Source organism: Crotalus tigris, unplaced genomic scaffold, assembly GCF_016545835.1.
Source record: "Crotalus tigris isolate CLP2741 ecotype Arizona unplaced genomic scaffold, ASM1654583v1 scf7180000021214.215828, whole genome shotgun sequence".
Lineage (NCBI taxonomy): Eukaryota > Metazoa > Chordata > Lepidosauria > Squamata > Viperidae > Crotalus > Crotalus tigris.
This window is the reverse complement of record NW_024098404.1, coordinates 119,223-136,085: the sequence shown is the minus strand read 5'-3', so window position 1 is coordinate 136,085 and position 16,863 is coordinate 119,223. Positions and strand designations below refer to the sequence as shown.

The 16,863-nt window shown below is 41.2% G+C and overlaps 1 protein-coding gene across 1 annotated transcript in view; it reads right to left on the bottom strand.

Annotated features, from left to right (window-relative positions):
* Positions 1 to 16,526, bottom strand: part of KIF24 (kinesin family member 24) — a 39,122-nt gene extending 22,596 nt beyond the window's left edge. The window contains exons 1-3 of the mRNA XM_039369737.1: positions 16,304 to 16,526; positions 14,688 to 14,794; positions 3,394 to 3,979 (exon numbers count right to left, since the gene is read on the bottom strand). Coding sequence (XP_039225671.1) covers positions 3,394 to 3,962 — 569 coding nt within the window. The 5' untranslated portion in view covers positions 3,963 to 3,979; positions 14,688 to 14,794; positions 16,304 to 16,526. The remainder of the gene's footprint in view (positions 1 to 3,393; positions 3,980 to 14,687; positions 14,795 to 16,303) is intronic.
* Positions 16,527 to 16,863: the final 337 nt, after the last annotated feature.

Sequence of the window (16,863 nt, the reverse complement as noted above, 5' to 3'; positions counted from 1 at the left end):
GATAGGATTTCAAATGTGCTGCTATCCCATCACACAGAGGAAAACACGCAAAAGGGTGTACAATACTGTACAATAAGTGGCGAAGGGAACTAGGTATTTATTTTAATTAGGTATAAAATTGATCAGCTGCCCATCTCGCCACAGGGTAATTCTGAGCAATTTACAATCATTATATATATATATATATATATATATATATATATATATATATATATATATATATATATATATATATATGTTTTCTGAGGTTTTCGCGGGTATTTTGTATGTAGGTCTTTGGTTGTTCGGGTTTTCTCCCACGTAAAATTGGAAGTGTCTTGGCGACGTTTCGACGAAGTCCCATTCGTCATCTTCAGGCTGGTGCTTTCAGCTTCGTGCCTCGAGCAGCAATGTGTGGTCTTAGCTGTTTCTTCCTTTTAACTGCCAGTGGGGGTATGAACTGATTGGGTGGGAGCTTGGCTGTGTTCTGATTGGGTGGAGGTGTGTTCTGATTGGTTAGGGGCGTTGCTGTGCTCTGATTGGCTGGGGGGTTGGCTGTGCTCTGATTGGCTGGGGGGTTGGCTGTGCTCTGATTGGTTGTGCTCAGGTTAGTCTGAGTTGCAGAGGGATTCAAGATTTTGGGCTGCCCTGCCATTCCTTGGCTTCGCGTTCGTGGTCGTGCTTCCTCTTCATGGAGGGTGTCAGTTTGCTTCATGTATGGATTTGGGGGGTTTAAAGTGGCTAATGATGCAGCTGTGGTCTGGCTTCTGGTTTGTGGTCGTGCCTCATAGTCAGTGTGGCTTTGGGTTTGTTTTTTTGCGTGGATGTTTGGTGGTGACCTCCTGTGTGGTTTTTGTGAGTGTGGGTCTGGTATCATTTTTTGTGTTAGGGAGTCGTTTGTCACTGAGGGCGGGTTTCCAAATGGCTGGTAGGCGGGAGGTATCATCTCGCTTGTTCATGCTGTGTGGGCGTTTTTCTATCTCGATGGCTTCTCTGATTATTCTTTTATTAAAATGTTCACTTTTGGCAATGGTTCTGGTATTTTTAAAGTCAATTTCATGTCCTGTGGCTTTAAGGTGTTGGACCAGGGAAGATGTTGGTTCCTCTTTTTTGACTGAGTTCTTATGTTCTTCAATGCGTGCACTTATTCTTCTGTTGGTTTGTCCGATGTATGTGGTGGGACAAGTTGTGCATGGGATTTCGTATACTCCTTGATTTTCTAATTCAATTTTATCTTTGGGGTTTCTAAGGATGGTGGATATTTTTCTGTTTGTGCAGAATGCGGTTTTGATGTTGTGTTTATGGAGGATCTTACTGATTCTGTCTGTGATGCCTTTTATGTATGGGAGGATGGCTTTGCCGTTTTCTTGTTCTTTGTCTTGGATTTTAGGGGGGGTTTCTTTTTGGATTAGGTTTGTAATCTTATTTCTATGGAATCCATTGGATGTTAGTACATTGGTGAGAGTGTGTAGTTCGGGCTTTAGGTGTTGTTCGTCAGCTAAGCGTTTTGTTCTGGAGATGATTGTCTTGGCTACAGAGTTGATCTGTGCTGGGTGGTGGTGTGAGAGAGCGTGCAGATAGCGGTTTGTGTGTGTTTTCTTCTGGTAGATGGTGTGTCCTAGGGAGCCATTGGATTTCTTGTAGACTAAGACATCCAGGAAGGGAAGTTGGTTGTTAGCTTCTGTTTCCATGGTGAACTGTATTTTGGGGTGTAGGCTGTTGAGGTGTGTGAGGAAGTTGTCCAGTTTTTCTTTCCCATGTGGCCAGATTATGAAGGTGTCGTCTACGTATCTGAGCCAGAGTTTGGGTTTGTGATCAGATTTTTCTAGAGCTTGGGTTTCAAAGTGTTCCATGTAGAGGTTGGCAATGACAGGTGAGAGGGGTGATCCCATGGGTGCTCCTTCTGTTTGTTTGTATTTTTGTCCATTATAGATGAAGTATGTGTTGGATAGGCAGTGGTTGGTCAGATCTAAGATGTGTTTGGGGGGGGGTTATATTTGTTTTGGATAGCTGTCAAGGCTTCTTTGATAGGCACTTGTGTGAAGAGGGATATGACATCGAAGCTCACTAGTAGGTCGCTGGGCTGTAACCCAACTTACAGAGCACAGCCACGCCCCTAACCAATCAGAACACACCTCCACCCAATCAGAACACAGCCAAGCTCCCATCCAATCAGTTCATACCCCCACTGGCAGTTAAAAGGAAGAAACAGCTAAGACCACACATTGCTGCTCGAGGCACGAAGCTGAAAGCACCAGCCTGAAGATGACGAATGGGACTTCGTCGAAATGTCGCCAAGACACTTCCAATTTTACGCGGGAGAAAACCCGAACAACCAAAGACCTACATATATATATATATATATATATATATATATATATATATATATATATGTGGAATAAAAAGATCAATAATACCAGGAAACATAACGATCCAATTATGGATGGGGAGGGCAGGAACAGGGTGGGGTGGGGAGGAAGGAAAAAAAAGTGATAAAGTACAGGTAGTCCTCGACTTACGACAGTTCGCTTAGTGCAGTGGTTCTCAACCTTTCTAATGCCGCGACCCCATAATACAGTTCCCCATGTTGTGGTGACCCCCAACCACTTATACATCACCGGGTGCCAGGGGCGTGGCCAAAGAAAAAGGGGAAAAAATGGCGGACAGCCTTGTTTGGCGACCCCCGTGAAATGGTCGTTCGACCCCAAATGGGGTCCCGACCCACAGGTTGAGAACCACTGGCTTAGTGACTATTCGAAGTTACAATGGCACTGAAAAAAGTGCCCCCCAAGCCACAGCCGAGCAAGACACCTGCCTGCCCGCCCAGCGGCGCTCTTCCTCCTGTCCAAGGTTTTCATTGTTGTGAGCATTTCTGTTGAGGATTGGCAGTGGGAGTGGGGTATTTGGTTTTTATTCCCCCCGTCTGCTGGGTGATTGCAGCAGGTTTTGGTCACTTCACATGACCCTGGGACACTGTGACCGTCATAAATATGAATCAGTTGCCAAGCATCTGAATGTAAATTACAAGACCCTGGAGATGCTGCAACATTCCAACTGATTGGTGCTTCTTCAGGGCTCAGCAGAAGCGCCAGGATCAGCGCCGAGTTCCAGTTGGAGCTGGCACTGATCCTGGCGCTTCCACTGAGCCCTGACAGCCCTGCAGCTCCAGCCATCTCTCGCTCAGGCTTGTGCGGTGCTGCCACCGGTTCAGCTCATTCCCCTCCCCCGCTATCACTTTTCTAGGATGGTCGCGTACCACCTGCCAGGTGCCAATGTACCACAGGTGGTACCCGTACCACTGGTTGAAAAGCCCTGGACTAGAAGACCTTCAAGGTCCCTTCCAGCCCTATTGTTCTGCGTTCTCCATTAGCCTCTTCTCCATGAACAGAAATGCAAATAACAAAAAATTATCACCTGGTGTAAGAATGAGGCACTCCATAATTGTAGCCTGAGATATGAGCTACCCTCTGCACAAAGGATATGTCGGCATCTCCTAAAACATCATTAGAGGAACTTCTAGCTGGAGCAACAAGCTGATCCTCCGTCCAAGCTATGGGTCTTTTGGAGAGCAAATCATGGCTGAACTCTGGAGCGGCCTCTTCTTTACTCTCATTGGAAGAACTGTGAGATAAAGTGCTTGACTCGGGTACACAGTCCTTCCGTTCAGCTTTTTCCTCGGAATCAAAATGAAGTTGTCTCCGTGGGCCAGACCGAGTGAGCTGAGGTCGCAGATGGCGGGCGCTTCTTTGAAAATCTTCCTCTTTTTTCCTGACCACTTCCTCTTCAGCCTGCAACATCTTGATAATCCGAATGAGCTGGAAGAGACGCTTGCGGTCCTTCATGTTATGAACCCCAAGCTTGCTGTAATCCTTCATGGAGACCTTGGCCAGTTCGTCGATCTTCTGAAAGCCGAGGGCGGTAAAATGAGGATAATATTTCTGGAGTTCTGCCTCACAGAGGCATTCGTACAGACACGAGGCCATCTTCTATTCGCGGCTGCCTGAGCAGTTAAGAAAACAGTTAAGAAAAAAATTAAATCCTTCTATTTCATAGAAGTGGTTTTTCAAAATACGGGGAGAAAAATCAACGAGCATTGTTGGGACAGAATTCTAATTTCAGGCTAACGAATTGACTGGAAATGCAATAACCTGCAAGGCTACGGGTAATCCTTGACTTTAACAATGGTTTTTTAGGAAGTCAGCACTCCCCCCCCAGAGAAGGAAATATTTGTTGGGGGGGGGGGGTATTTGAAAAGGCAGAATATTATATTTCACGAAGGAATAATGGGAGAAAATCTTAAAAGGCAGAAACTTCTCTGTCTCCCTTAAGCAGAAACTCAGCAGGCCAGCTCTGTAGAAATGAAGATTTGATCATCCTTTCAGAAAGACTGGAGCCAGGAAGCTTGAAGCTGCTGGGATCAGGAAGACAAAGATCCCTAAAAACCTACAATCCCACCCAAAATCTAAAGACATGACCTTAAGTACATAATAGGATTAATCCACCACTCCCACCTCCATTTTGTCAGCCACCCCAGAAATATGCTGCTGTCACTGAAGTTTCTGGCAACTAAATAAACTGCAACCTTCTTTCTAAAGCAGTCTCCATTTTGTTTATTCCCAGCTTGGACTGGACCCTGATGAAGATTTTTCTTTCAACAGTTTAAAATTAAGATGTTCTTAGTAAAAGTGACTTAGGATCCATCCTCAAACCGGTGCACAACTCCCATGGTCATGTGATTGCAATTTGGACGCTTGGCAAGAGGCTCAGATTTACAGTGGGTGCAGGATCTTGCAGTCACACGGTTATGACTACAACCTTTCCTGCCAGATTCTGCTCACAGCCTGGAGTTCGATCCTGATGGGGCTCGTGATTGACTCAGCCTCCCATCCTTCTGAGGTCGGTAAAATGAGGACCCAGATTGTTGGGGAAATAGGCTGCAATCTTTGTAAACCACCCAGACAGTGCTGGAAAGCACCATGGGGCAGTCTAAATGCCATTGCTATTGCTATTCTGACAAGCAAAGGCAATTGGGGAAACCAGATTTGCTTAACAATTACATGTTTCCCTTAATGACCATACAACTTGCTTAATGGCTGAATAAAAATGGTTCTAAAATCAGGTCTGGTCACGTGACAGCTTGCTTAACGATCAAAATTCCCATAAGTCAAGGACTATGGTATATCAGGATAGTGGGAACGTTCACTGGCAACAAATCTATGGTTGAGTAATCCCCCACTGTTAGTTTCCATCATTCAGTTCTGTAAATGGTCAATATTTGTCAAAACAAAAAGCAATTTAATACCATCTGAAAGCAATACAATAGTACCCTTAGAATTTCAGCAAACTTAAACAGCAGAAATACATCAACAAGGCAATCGTATTTTATTATGAACCCTGGCAGAATAAAGATGAAATAATATTTATGAATGTGGTTTTTTTTTTAAATTACTGTTGCTTTTACACTACTCTGCAGCAGATAAATAATTAGAGAATTAAAGGATAAAAGCTTGCCAAAATTCCACCCTAAACAAACAGGTAAAGAGTTGTGGAAATATAACTTAATATCATGTAGAAAGTTTCTAGGGTATATTTATACCGCTCCTAATATTTTTTTCGTCCTTTATAAATGCACCCAATTGGGGTAATGTTTTATATGGCTAGAATGTTTTATATAAATAGAATGTTAATTTTCACAGTAAATATATTAGCCATTAAAACATCGTATAACAATTTATTTCTTGTTGGTGCAGAACAGCGGAGTCCTTCTAGAAAATGTACCAAACTACTTATGTTTGAAAATTTAATACAACAAAAAGTGTTGTTTATTTTGACTGAAGTTCTCATTTAGATCTATTTTTTAAATAAAAAGTTACAGGGTACCAGTAGCTTCATAGATCATTCCCACCTCATAATGTATATACAATTGCAACTTTTTGACCCTGCTTTAAAAAAAACGACGATATCGGAGAAAAACAACTGTCAAATTGCCTTAATACATAAAATCTATTCAGCAGAACTCTCTTCATCGTCCTGCTTAGATTTAACAAAGAGAAGCCTTCAAAATTACAGCCATAGAATATCAGTTAAGGGAGAAGAGAGATTCCACCAGCTTCAAGCCTCCCACTTTAATTTATATACTTAAAAAAAGCAGTAGAAATTACATTCCAACTTTTTAAATTAAAAGATGACTTTCATTTCTCCAACCAACCACATCACGTCTATAAAAACCATCACCATTGTTTGAGAATCTCAAAAGCAGCACGCAGAGATATTGCAGAGTATATAGAAAAATGAAATAATCAGTCAATCCAACTGAGATAACAACACTCCACAAGAAACAAGAGAACTTACTTGTTTTCCCTTGCTTTCCCTCAGAGCTAAGTTTAACAATACAAGCAGCAGAAAACAGAATGCCTAAATTTAGATGCCTCTTTTCTAGCCAGCTGTTTGCCCCATGTGCTATCGTGGATAATGACCAAAGACTATGAAATGGATATGGACAGATGCATTCAAGAAGAGACTGGACCACTTGTCAGAAATGATGTAGGGTCTCCTGCTTTTGTGGGGGAGGGATTGGATTAGATGACTTACAAGGTCCCTTCCAACTCTGTTATTCTATCCGATTTGATTCGATTCTAAATAAAAAAAATGTTTTTTTCTTATACTGTATTAAGAGATAAGGAACTGCTCCTGTCTTAAGTATAGAACCACTAGTCCTGAAATTAAGGAAGTTTAGTTTAGACCAGTGGTGGCGAACCTATGGCACAGGTGCCAGAGGTGACACTCAGAGCCTGTGGCACGCGTACTGTCGCCCCACTCCTAGTCCTTCAGCTGGGTTTTATAAAACCATTTCACTTTAGGCCTCCGCCGCCATGTGCAAAAAAAAAAAAAAAGGTTCAATCAATCAGTCAATTTCAACTTCTCGCGGGAAAAAAAAGATCTTGCAAAGTTGGAATTGATTGAACTTTGTAGTCCCACCCAGTCTGCCATTACCACCGCAGCCATGCCCAGCCAATGGGCCACGCCCAGCCAATGGGCCACACCCACCCGGCCCCCAACGATGCATAAGTGGGTTTTGGGTTGCAGTTTGGGCACTCGGTCTCTAAAAGGTTCGCCATCACTGGTTTAGACCAAGCACATCTAAATGGGTTCAGTGCAAAACGTGCAAGAAAAGCAACCTAGAAGGCAGAACAATTCTCAACTAGTGGGAGACTTCTCCTTGTGGTAAGGCACACATGCCATTTTTAATTTAAATTTAACTCAAAAAGAAGGGAATGTACAATCATGGACAATTTGCAGAGTGGACATCTCTGCTACTGATGTTAAGTTTTACCCTCATCATCTTTCAAGGAGCTTGAGCAGTATAGCAATATCTTTACAGTAATAATAAAATGATAAATGGGGCTGCCCTTGAAACTAAGTAGAAAGTTGCAGCTAGTCCAGGATGTAGCTGCACAGGCAATTTATTATTTTTTTATGCCGCCCATCTTCTCTAAAAGGCAACTCTGGGTGGCCAGAATATGAAAGACAAACAGAAAAATAATTAAAAATAACCTAAAGCTATGCAGATTAAAAATGATACTAGATCCATTTGTTCTGCAGGCTGTTTCTAATGCAGGTAGTTTAGTGGCCAGTCAAAGTTAACGGCACTGAAAAAAAAGTGAGTTATGACCTGAGTTGGTTGGGGAATTCTGGGAGTTGAAGTCCCCAGGTCTTAAAAGTCGCCAAGGCTGGACACCCCTAGGCTAAATGGATGAAATTTCTTCCACAGAATGAGGATCTGCATCCATGGACTAGCTGTCCTACAAAGTTCCTTCCAACTCTTATTCTATTCTATTCTATTCTGTTCTGTTCTATTCTATTCTATTCCATATTTTCCATTCCATTCTATTCCATTCCATATTTTCTATTGTATTCTATTCCATTCTATTCCATATTTTCTATTCTGTTCTATTCCATTCCATTCTATTCTTCCAATTCAAGGCCCCAAAGCTTTGCCCTCCTGTGCTTTAGCTGTTGCTGTTAACAGCCTCCCTATCATCTCTACAAATGTTACAGTTGCACAAGCAAATTATTCAGAAATACGGCTAATCCTCAACGTACAACCAAAATTGAACCCCAATTTTTTGTTGCTAAGTGAGACATTTGTTAAGTGAATTTTGTTCCTTTTTACGACCTTTCTTGCCACAGTTGTTAAGGGAATGCTTGCGGTTGTTACATTAGTTGCACAGTTCTTAAGAGAACCTGGCTTCCCATGGTCTCTGTTTGTCAGAAGGTCCCAAAAAGGGATCACGTGACCCAGGGACACGGCAACCGTCATAAGTGTGAATCAACTGGCAAGCGTCTGAATTTTGATCACATGACCACAAGGATGCTGCAACAGTCATAAGGGCGAAAAACGGTCCTAAGTCACTTTTTCCGTGCCATTGTAACTTAGAATGTCACTAAATGAACTGTTGTAAGTCAAGGACTACCTACAAACGGTCTGTTTGCAATTTTTTATTTTATTTTTCAAAAAACCTTCCTGTTTTGGGTGTCTTATGCTGGTGCATAAATAGGGCGTGTGGATTTTTCTTTAAGTGTTTATTAAATCCATATTATCCGATATGGCAAAGATACCCACAACCCCACGAAGATTTTTAAAAAATGGCCCCAAGCCGACTCCTTAAAAAAAAATATAACATTACAGCCACATCGCTGAGGTTTCCTAAAAATGATCTGAGTGCTGAGACACGCTAAATTCCTCTTAGGAATAAACGGCAACTAGGATGGGAATCTGTGCTAGGGAGTGGGATGAGAAGGAATTCTGCATCCAGATTTAAATCTCCCTTTCATCAAGAGCAGCTGTTGCCCTTTTGGTCTATTTTTTTCCACGAAAAACGATACCAGCTCTCCTAGCAATAACCTTGCCTTGTTCAAAGGAATCCGTTCCATCCCATTCTTCACGACAGGTAGTCCTCAACGTACGGCCACAACTGAGCCCAACATTTCTGTCGCTAAGTGAGACATTCGTCAATTGAATGTTGCCTCATTTTACCTTTCTTGTCACGGTTGTTAAGTCAATCGCTTTGGCTGTTAATTTAGTAACAGGGTTGTTAAGTCAATCTGGCCTCCCCCATTGACTTTGCTTATAGAAGGTCACCAAAGGGGAGCATTTAACCCCCCCCCCAGGGTGCTGCAACCATCATAAATACAAGTCAGTTGCCAAGCCTCTGAATTTTGATCGTGTGACCCTGGGAATGTCGCAACGGTCGTTAAGTGTGAAAAATGGTTGTGAGTCACTTTTTTTCAGTGTCGTAACTTTGAACAGTCACTAAAAGAACGGTTGTACTTGCGCATTCCCCTTTTCAACCTGGTGCCTGATATTTGGGACAACAAAATACCCCCAAAATAACCTCTTTTTAACAGGTTTCCAATAATGGGGAGGGAGAAAAGAATAAACCACTCTCCAGTGAAACCAGTATAGTCTCTATTCTACAGACAGTCCTCAATGTATGAACAGAACACATTTAGGCAAGAAAAACCAAATGTACAGGTATAGTATAGGAGGTTCCTTGCTCAATAGTAGCAACTGTGAGAGGGATCTCGGAGTCCTAGTGGACAATCATTTAAATATGAGCCAGCCATGTGGTGCAGCTGCCAACAAGGCCAACACAGTGCTGGGCTGCATTAACAGAGGGATAGAATCAAGATCGCATGAAGTGTTAATACCACTTTATAAGGCCTTGGTAAGGCCACATGTGGAATCCTGCATCCAGTTTTGGTCACCACGATGTAAAAAAGATGTTGAGACTCTAGAAAGAGTACAGAAAAGAGCAACAAAGATGATTAGGGGACTGAAAACATATAAGGAACGGTTGCTGGAATTGGGTATGTATGAAGAGAAGGACGATGGGGGGACATGATAGCTGTGTTCCAATATCTCAGGGGCTGCCCCAAAGAAGAGGGAGTCAAGCTGTTCTCCAAAGCAGCTGAAAGCCGGACAAGAAGCAAAGGATGGAAACTAATCAAGCAGAGAAGCAACCTAGAACTAAGGAGAAACTTCCTGACAGTTAGAACAATTAACCCAGTGGAACAACCTGCCTCCAGAGGTGGTGAATGCTCCAACACTGGAAGTTTTAAAGAAGAGACTGGACAGCCATTTGTCCGAAATGGTATAGGGTTTCCTGCCTGAGCAGGAGGTTGGACTAGATGACTTCCAAGGTCCCTTCCAACTTTATTATTATTATTGTTATTATTATTAGATCTGGGACCAGAATTTACATTACTAAGTAAGACAGTTGTAAAGAGATTTCCCCCCATTGACTTTGCTTGTTGGACGCCAGCTAGGAAGGTGGCAAAGGGTGATCACGTGACCCCGAGAGGCGGCAGCCCTCCTAAACACAGGCCACTTGCCAAGTTCATATTCATGACAGTTGCCGTGTCCCGGGGTCATGTGATCCCCTTTTGCGACCTTCTGACAAGCAAAGTCAATGGGGAAGCCGGATTCACTTAACAACCAGGTTATTAAATTAACAACCGCAGTGACTCACTTAACAGCTGGGGCAAGAAGAGAGGTCGTAAAATGGGGCAAATGGCACTAATTTTCTGATCACGTGACCCGTAAGTAGTCCTAAGTGTGAGGACCGATTGTAAGTCACTTTTTTCAGTGCTGTTGTAACTTCAAACGGTCGCTAAATGAACAGTTGCAAGTTGAGGACTACCTGCCTTTCCATGGAGGAATGTCGCCTTACTGTTCTCTCCAGAAGAAAACAACACACAGCCATGAACTATTGGTAACTTCTTAGCCTTCCCATTTTATATCCAAACTCTTATTACTCTCCATTCTGCCCATTTTTTCCTCATTTTTTTTTTAAAGCAACAAAGTTTACAAAGAAGAAAGGAGGAATAAAAAAAAAAAAACCTCACAGTTCTATAGATGTCAAAGCAACTGGAAATACTGCTCCAATAAAATGTCTATGGAGATTTTCTTTTCTTTTTCTAAAGACATTTTATTGGTTTTTTTTTAAATTCTTAAGCAAAAAGTACTCAAGACCCACCGTGATGTTGGGTGGTCAAACATTCAAAAGTGAAAATATATATAAACAACACAACTCAATAAATTTCACTGTCCCCTCTCTATTCCCCTCAGTTAACATAATACATTTAAATATTCCATTTCTATTTTAAATTTCTATCACTATTAAACCTGTATTATAACTTTATCAGTTTACAATTACAATAGTTTAAATTTAAAACAAAAAATTATCAGTTCTAATTCTTAATCTCTCCCATCCCTCATTTTATACCAAACTCATTTATTTCTTCTTCCACTATAGAATAGATATCTTAATAGCAATAAAATATTGATCAGCCCTATATATATGTAATCCCAAAGTCAATCCCTCTCTTTAAAATAACAAAATAATATTAAACCTTAATTCATTCATATTCATTAAACAAAGTTCAAATTTTCTGTCTATGGAGATTTTCAATCATCCACCTCACGGTTGTCGCAAAAATACTTTTTTTTTTTTTTTCAAAAGGCAACTGGGCTTTCTTGTTTTTTTTTTTCCCTTTAAAAACATTTCACTTTTCATTCAAGAAGCTTCTTCGCTTCTGAAGAAGCTTCTTGGATGAGAAGCAAAACATTTTTACAGAGAAAAAGAAAGCCCAGTTGCCTTTTGAAAAAAGTACCTTTGGGTGGTCCAATACAGGTACTCCTCGACTTATAGGAGTTTGGAATGTGGACATATTTAGGAGGTTTAAAATAGAATACACCTAAGTAGACAAGGCCCATATTTTGAATAGGAGATATTGCTATGATGTGAAGATAAAGAAAAATGTTGGCTAATTAAAACCTAGATGCATAAATATCAATAAATTGAAATATTGAGTTGTTTATAAAGGTAAAATAACAGCTGCAAGATACTGGTGGGGCAATATTGGAAGAAAAATTCTTTGCCTACTATGGAAGAATGGATACTTAAGGTGTCTAATTTAGTAGAAATGGCAAAAATCTCCTCTTATTTGAAGGACTACTCACAAGAAAAATATATTTCGGTTTGGAGAAGATGGATTGATTATAATTCAAAAGAAATATCAGACTGAAAAGTATTATCTTGCTTATGAGTAATTTCTAGATTATTATTAATAGTTTAATATGGTTGAATTTATATTATTCTTAGTATTATGGTTTAATTATATTATTATTTTTGTTTTCCATTTGTTAATATTTATTTTGAAGAGGAGTTAAAGTGTTATGAATTTGATTGATAGTATAGTTGGGTAATGTTATTTAGATTATGTTTGTTTATTTGTAACCCTGTAATCAGCTCTGGGAAGTGAGGGAGGGGTGGGAGGGATTGGGGATATATATTGTGTGAAATTTTTAAAACTTTTAATTAAAAAAAAGGTAAAATAAAGGTGATTAAGACATATATATGGTAAAGAGTGATGTAATGTAATCAACATGTTCTGATGTAGTGATAAGAATAAAAATTATAAGCTTAAATATGAGAAAGTGGACATAAGGAAGAATGCTGAAATGGGGAGAAATTTTGGTTATTGAATCTATAATATTTGGAAATTATAATGAAAATAAGAATATTATATTGTATTACTGATCTGTTTGATATAGAAGTGAGACAGATAAGATACGTATCTGGAACACTAGATGTTGGGGGGAATTGTGACAAAGGGAATTGGGGTCATTTAAAAATTTGGAAATGATAAATATTAAACATTTAATTTAAATATCAACGCAAAATTAAAGCTGGGAAAATTCATAAGGTTATTGATGATCCAAAAGATGGAATGGTTAAAATAAATAAGACATATAAAATTATTGACAAATGTAAGAAAGCTATTAAGTAGCTGATGGATAGAATAAGAAGTACACTAATTTAAACAAGGGAAAAAGAGAGGAAATATTGGCTGTAATAGTTGGAGATTTGTATTAATAATATTTGTATGTAATGGAATTATTGTAACTCAGACACCACGTTGCTTTTCAAAGATTGGAAAAATAATAAAAAGTTAAAAAAAAAAGTTTGGTGACCGTTCAAAGTTACAACAGCACTGAAAAATGTGACTTATGAACATTTTTTCACACTTATGATCTTTACAGCATCGCCATGATCAAAATTCAGATGCTTGGCTACTGGTTCATATTTATGACGGTTGCAGTGTCCCAAGGTCACGTGATCCCCTTTTGTGATTTTCTGACAAGCAAATTCGATGGGGAAGCTAGATTCACTTAACAACTGTGTTACTAATTTAACAACTGCAGTGATTCCCTCAACAGCTGTGGCAAGGAAGGCCGTAAAATGGGGCAAAACTTACTTAAGAAATGTCTCACTTAGCAGTGTAAATTTTGGCCTCAACAGTGGTTGTAAATCAAGGAGCATCTGTAAAAGCAACTGAACTTCATCAATTTCCTGGTTATTCTTCCATACTATGTTTAGGCCAATGATCTCACTGGAAAAGCTCCTGCACCACAACTGATACAGAGCATCTGCTTTAAAGCAGCAGCTGATGGGAGGTCTGGAAGCTTCTCATTTTCCTGGTGCATGAGTAAAACAAGTCTGGGTTATCCCAGGAAGCTGAAAATAGTAAATTCTTTCCTTCAGCAAAGCTCCCAGAAGTCCAAGGATGCTTTCTTCATTTATTGTTCTACATAAAAGAAAGTAGGTCATTGCATACAGGATATTTTTAATTGCTTCATTCTTGAACTGGGGTAAAGTGTCTTTGGACAATCTGTTTTTTTCTTTCGAGCTACAGAACAAGATGAGGAATCTCCTCCTAAAAGTACAAAACATACTTATAACAGAGTAACAGAGTTGGAAGGCACCTTGGAGGTCTTCTAGTCCAACCCCTGCTCAAGCAGGGAACCCTATAAAATTTCAGACAAATGGCTGTCCACTCTCTTCTTTAAAACCTCCAATGTTGGAGCACCCACAATTTCTGGAGGCAAGCTGTTCCACTGATTAATTGTTGTCATTGTCAGGAAATTTCTCCTTAGTTCTACGTTGCTTCTCTCCTTGATTAGTTTCCATCCATTGTTTCTTCTACTTTACCAAGAGCTCGTTCCAGCTCAGAGAAAGAGATCCTCCAAAACTCAAGGGAGCTTTCAGTAATCTGCTGGCAATCATGGGATTGGAAGTCCCAAAGGTGCTTTTTCCAGGAGGCAACTGGACTTTCTTGTTTTTCTTTGAAGATGTTTCGCTTCTCATCCAAGAAGCTTCCTCAGCTCTGACTGAATGGTGGGGAATGGAATATTCCTTGCGGGCAGCTGGTCATTTGCCACCTTTTAGAGAGTCGTTGAGGTCACCTGGAGATTTATCTGGGTCCTCAGGGTCACCTGAGTGGTGCAAATGGGTGTGGAGCCTTCTTGGAACTGCTGAAAAGACTTGTGTTGTAGACTGGAGACGGTTGATGTCATATCCCTCCCCCTCTGTTTAGCTGAAGCTTCTTGGATGAGAAGCGAAACGTCTTCAAAGGAAAACAAGAAAGTCCAGTTGCCTCCTGAAAAAAGCACCTTTGGGACAACCATGACCTGGGTGACTGAGAATCTCCATAGACATTGGATTGGTAATTTATCAAATTAGCAAGAATAAAAAGCTCATAGGTAGTTCTCCTTTAGCAACCACAATCGAGACCAGCAAGTTGATCATTAAGCAAAGCACTTGCTAAGTGAAACCACGGCTGTGCTTATCATCTTACTTCACCTGGCCTTTGCCTGGAAAGAATGGTCCGTCTTCTGGATCACCTTCCTCCTCCAATCTCTTCCATTACCAACAGTGGTACAGAAATGCTGCCTCCCAATCGTTGCTGCCTATTTAGGGCCAAAGAACCAAATGCTGCAAATTAATACGTGCATTTATCAGAGGCAATCACCAACGGCGAGCTGGCAAACTGCATTGCTCAACCCTTCTCCCACACTATTACAGCTAGTCCTCAACTTACGATCACAACCGAGCCCAGAGTTTATGTTGCTAAGTGAGGTATTTGTTAGGTGAGTTTTGCCCCATTTTACACCTTTTCTTGCCACAGTTGTTAAGTGAATCACTGCAGTTAAGTTAGTCACTTGTTAAGTGAATCTGGCTTCCCCCTTGAATTTGCTTGTCGCAAAAGGGAAATGACATGACCTTGGGTCACTGCAACTGTCATGAGTTAGTTGCCAGGTGTCTGAATTTTGATCACGTGATCATGGGGATGCTACAGTGGTTATCATAAGTATGAAAACTGGGTGTATGCCACTTTTTTCAGTGCTCTTACAACTTCAAATGGTCACTAAATGAACAGTTATAAGTCGAGCACTACCTGTATTCTGCTTTGCTGGCATTGGACTAAAGACTCCCAGGAATGTTTCCATCACAGAACATCAGCAGAGTTGGAAGGGACTTTGGAGGTCATCTAGTCCAACCTCCCCTGCTCTAGCCCTATAATCTTCCAACTATGATTTGAAACTACAGGTAGTCCTTGAGTTACCACCACAATGGAGCCCCAAATTTATGTTGCTAAGTGAAACATTTGTTGATTGAATTTTCCCCCGTTTTACGACTTTTCTCGCCGCAGTTGTTAAGCGAATCACTGCAGTTGATTAAGTTAGTAACCTGGTTGTTAAGTGAATCTGGCTTCCCCGTTGATTTTGCTGGGCAGAAGGTCGCGAAAGGGGAAATCACATGACCCCGGGACAGTGCAACCGTCATAAGTATGAGTCAGGGGCCAAGTGTCTGAATTTTGACCATGTGACCACAGGAATTGCTGCAAGAGTCGTTAAGTGTGAGCAACGGTCATAAGTCACTTTTTTCAGTGGTGTTGTAAATTTGAACGGTCACTAAATGAACGGTTGTAAATCGAGCACTACCTGTACACTGAGTGCTCTGTATCAGAGACAAATTCCTTCAATTCAATTCAATTCAATTCAATTCAGTTCAACAGCTCCCAAAGGCAGCTGCCTGTAATTCCCAGACAAGGAAAGCAAACATTTTTGCCCCTTTCCCTCAATTCTTCCTGGAGATTCTGGGACTTTTCTTCCATCCAAGATTTTCTGCATTTAAAAAACAACAACAATCCAAAAAAAACCACTTTAAACAACCTTAATAGATTAAAACAGTCTGGCCACCCATTGTTCACAGGAGAGAGGGGGAAATCCAGCGGGAAGCGAAGCATCACTTTTAAACGGTCCCAGTTTCTATCTTAATATATTGTTTATTATTAAAATTATTAATGTTTACGCCTCAGGCTCGACGGGCCGCACCCGTTGCCATGTCAACAGGGCCGGCGAGGAATAGAGTTCCTTTCCGCGCCGCCGTTGTTACCGGAGGGCTCCTTCCCCTACCCTTTTCCCGGCGAACTTTCTCTCTCTCGGTCTGACTGTCTCTCGCGGCGAAGCTTCCGCGAAACCCCCGGAACTTTTCTCCCTCCGAGCGCGGTGAGAAGAGAACCGGCGAGGCCGCGTTTCCATGACGACGCGACCAAGCCTGTCTTCAAACCCTCGCGCCGCTTGGCGCGCCGTTTACGTCAGTGCAGCGGACCAATAAAACGCTGGAGGAGGAAGTAGGTGTGGCCTATATTATCCAATCAAAAAGGAGGGGGGAAAGGAGCGCGAAAAAGACACTCAGAAAGCGGCAGCGGCCGTAGAGACCGTCTTTAAAAGTCTATCTTTCTAGTGGTCTTCTTCCCATCTGTCAAACTGCTAAAGCCAATCATAATTCTATCCTCCCAATCGGCCACGCCTTCTATTATTGTCTCTCGCTGATTGGATGGAGTCGGCTCAGAAGGTATCACCGTAAGCAGGAAACGTCGGTTGTACTAGCAGCTGATAGCATGATTGTGATTGGGCGAGAAGATGACCTCATTAAGATCGACAGGTATAAAACCCAATAGAAAAAAAATATC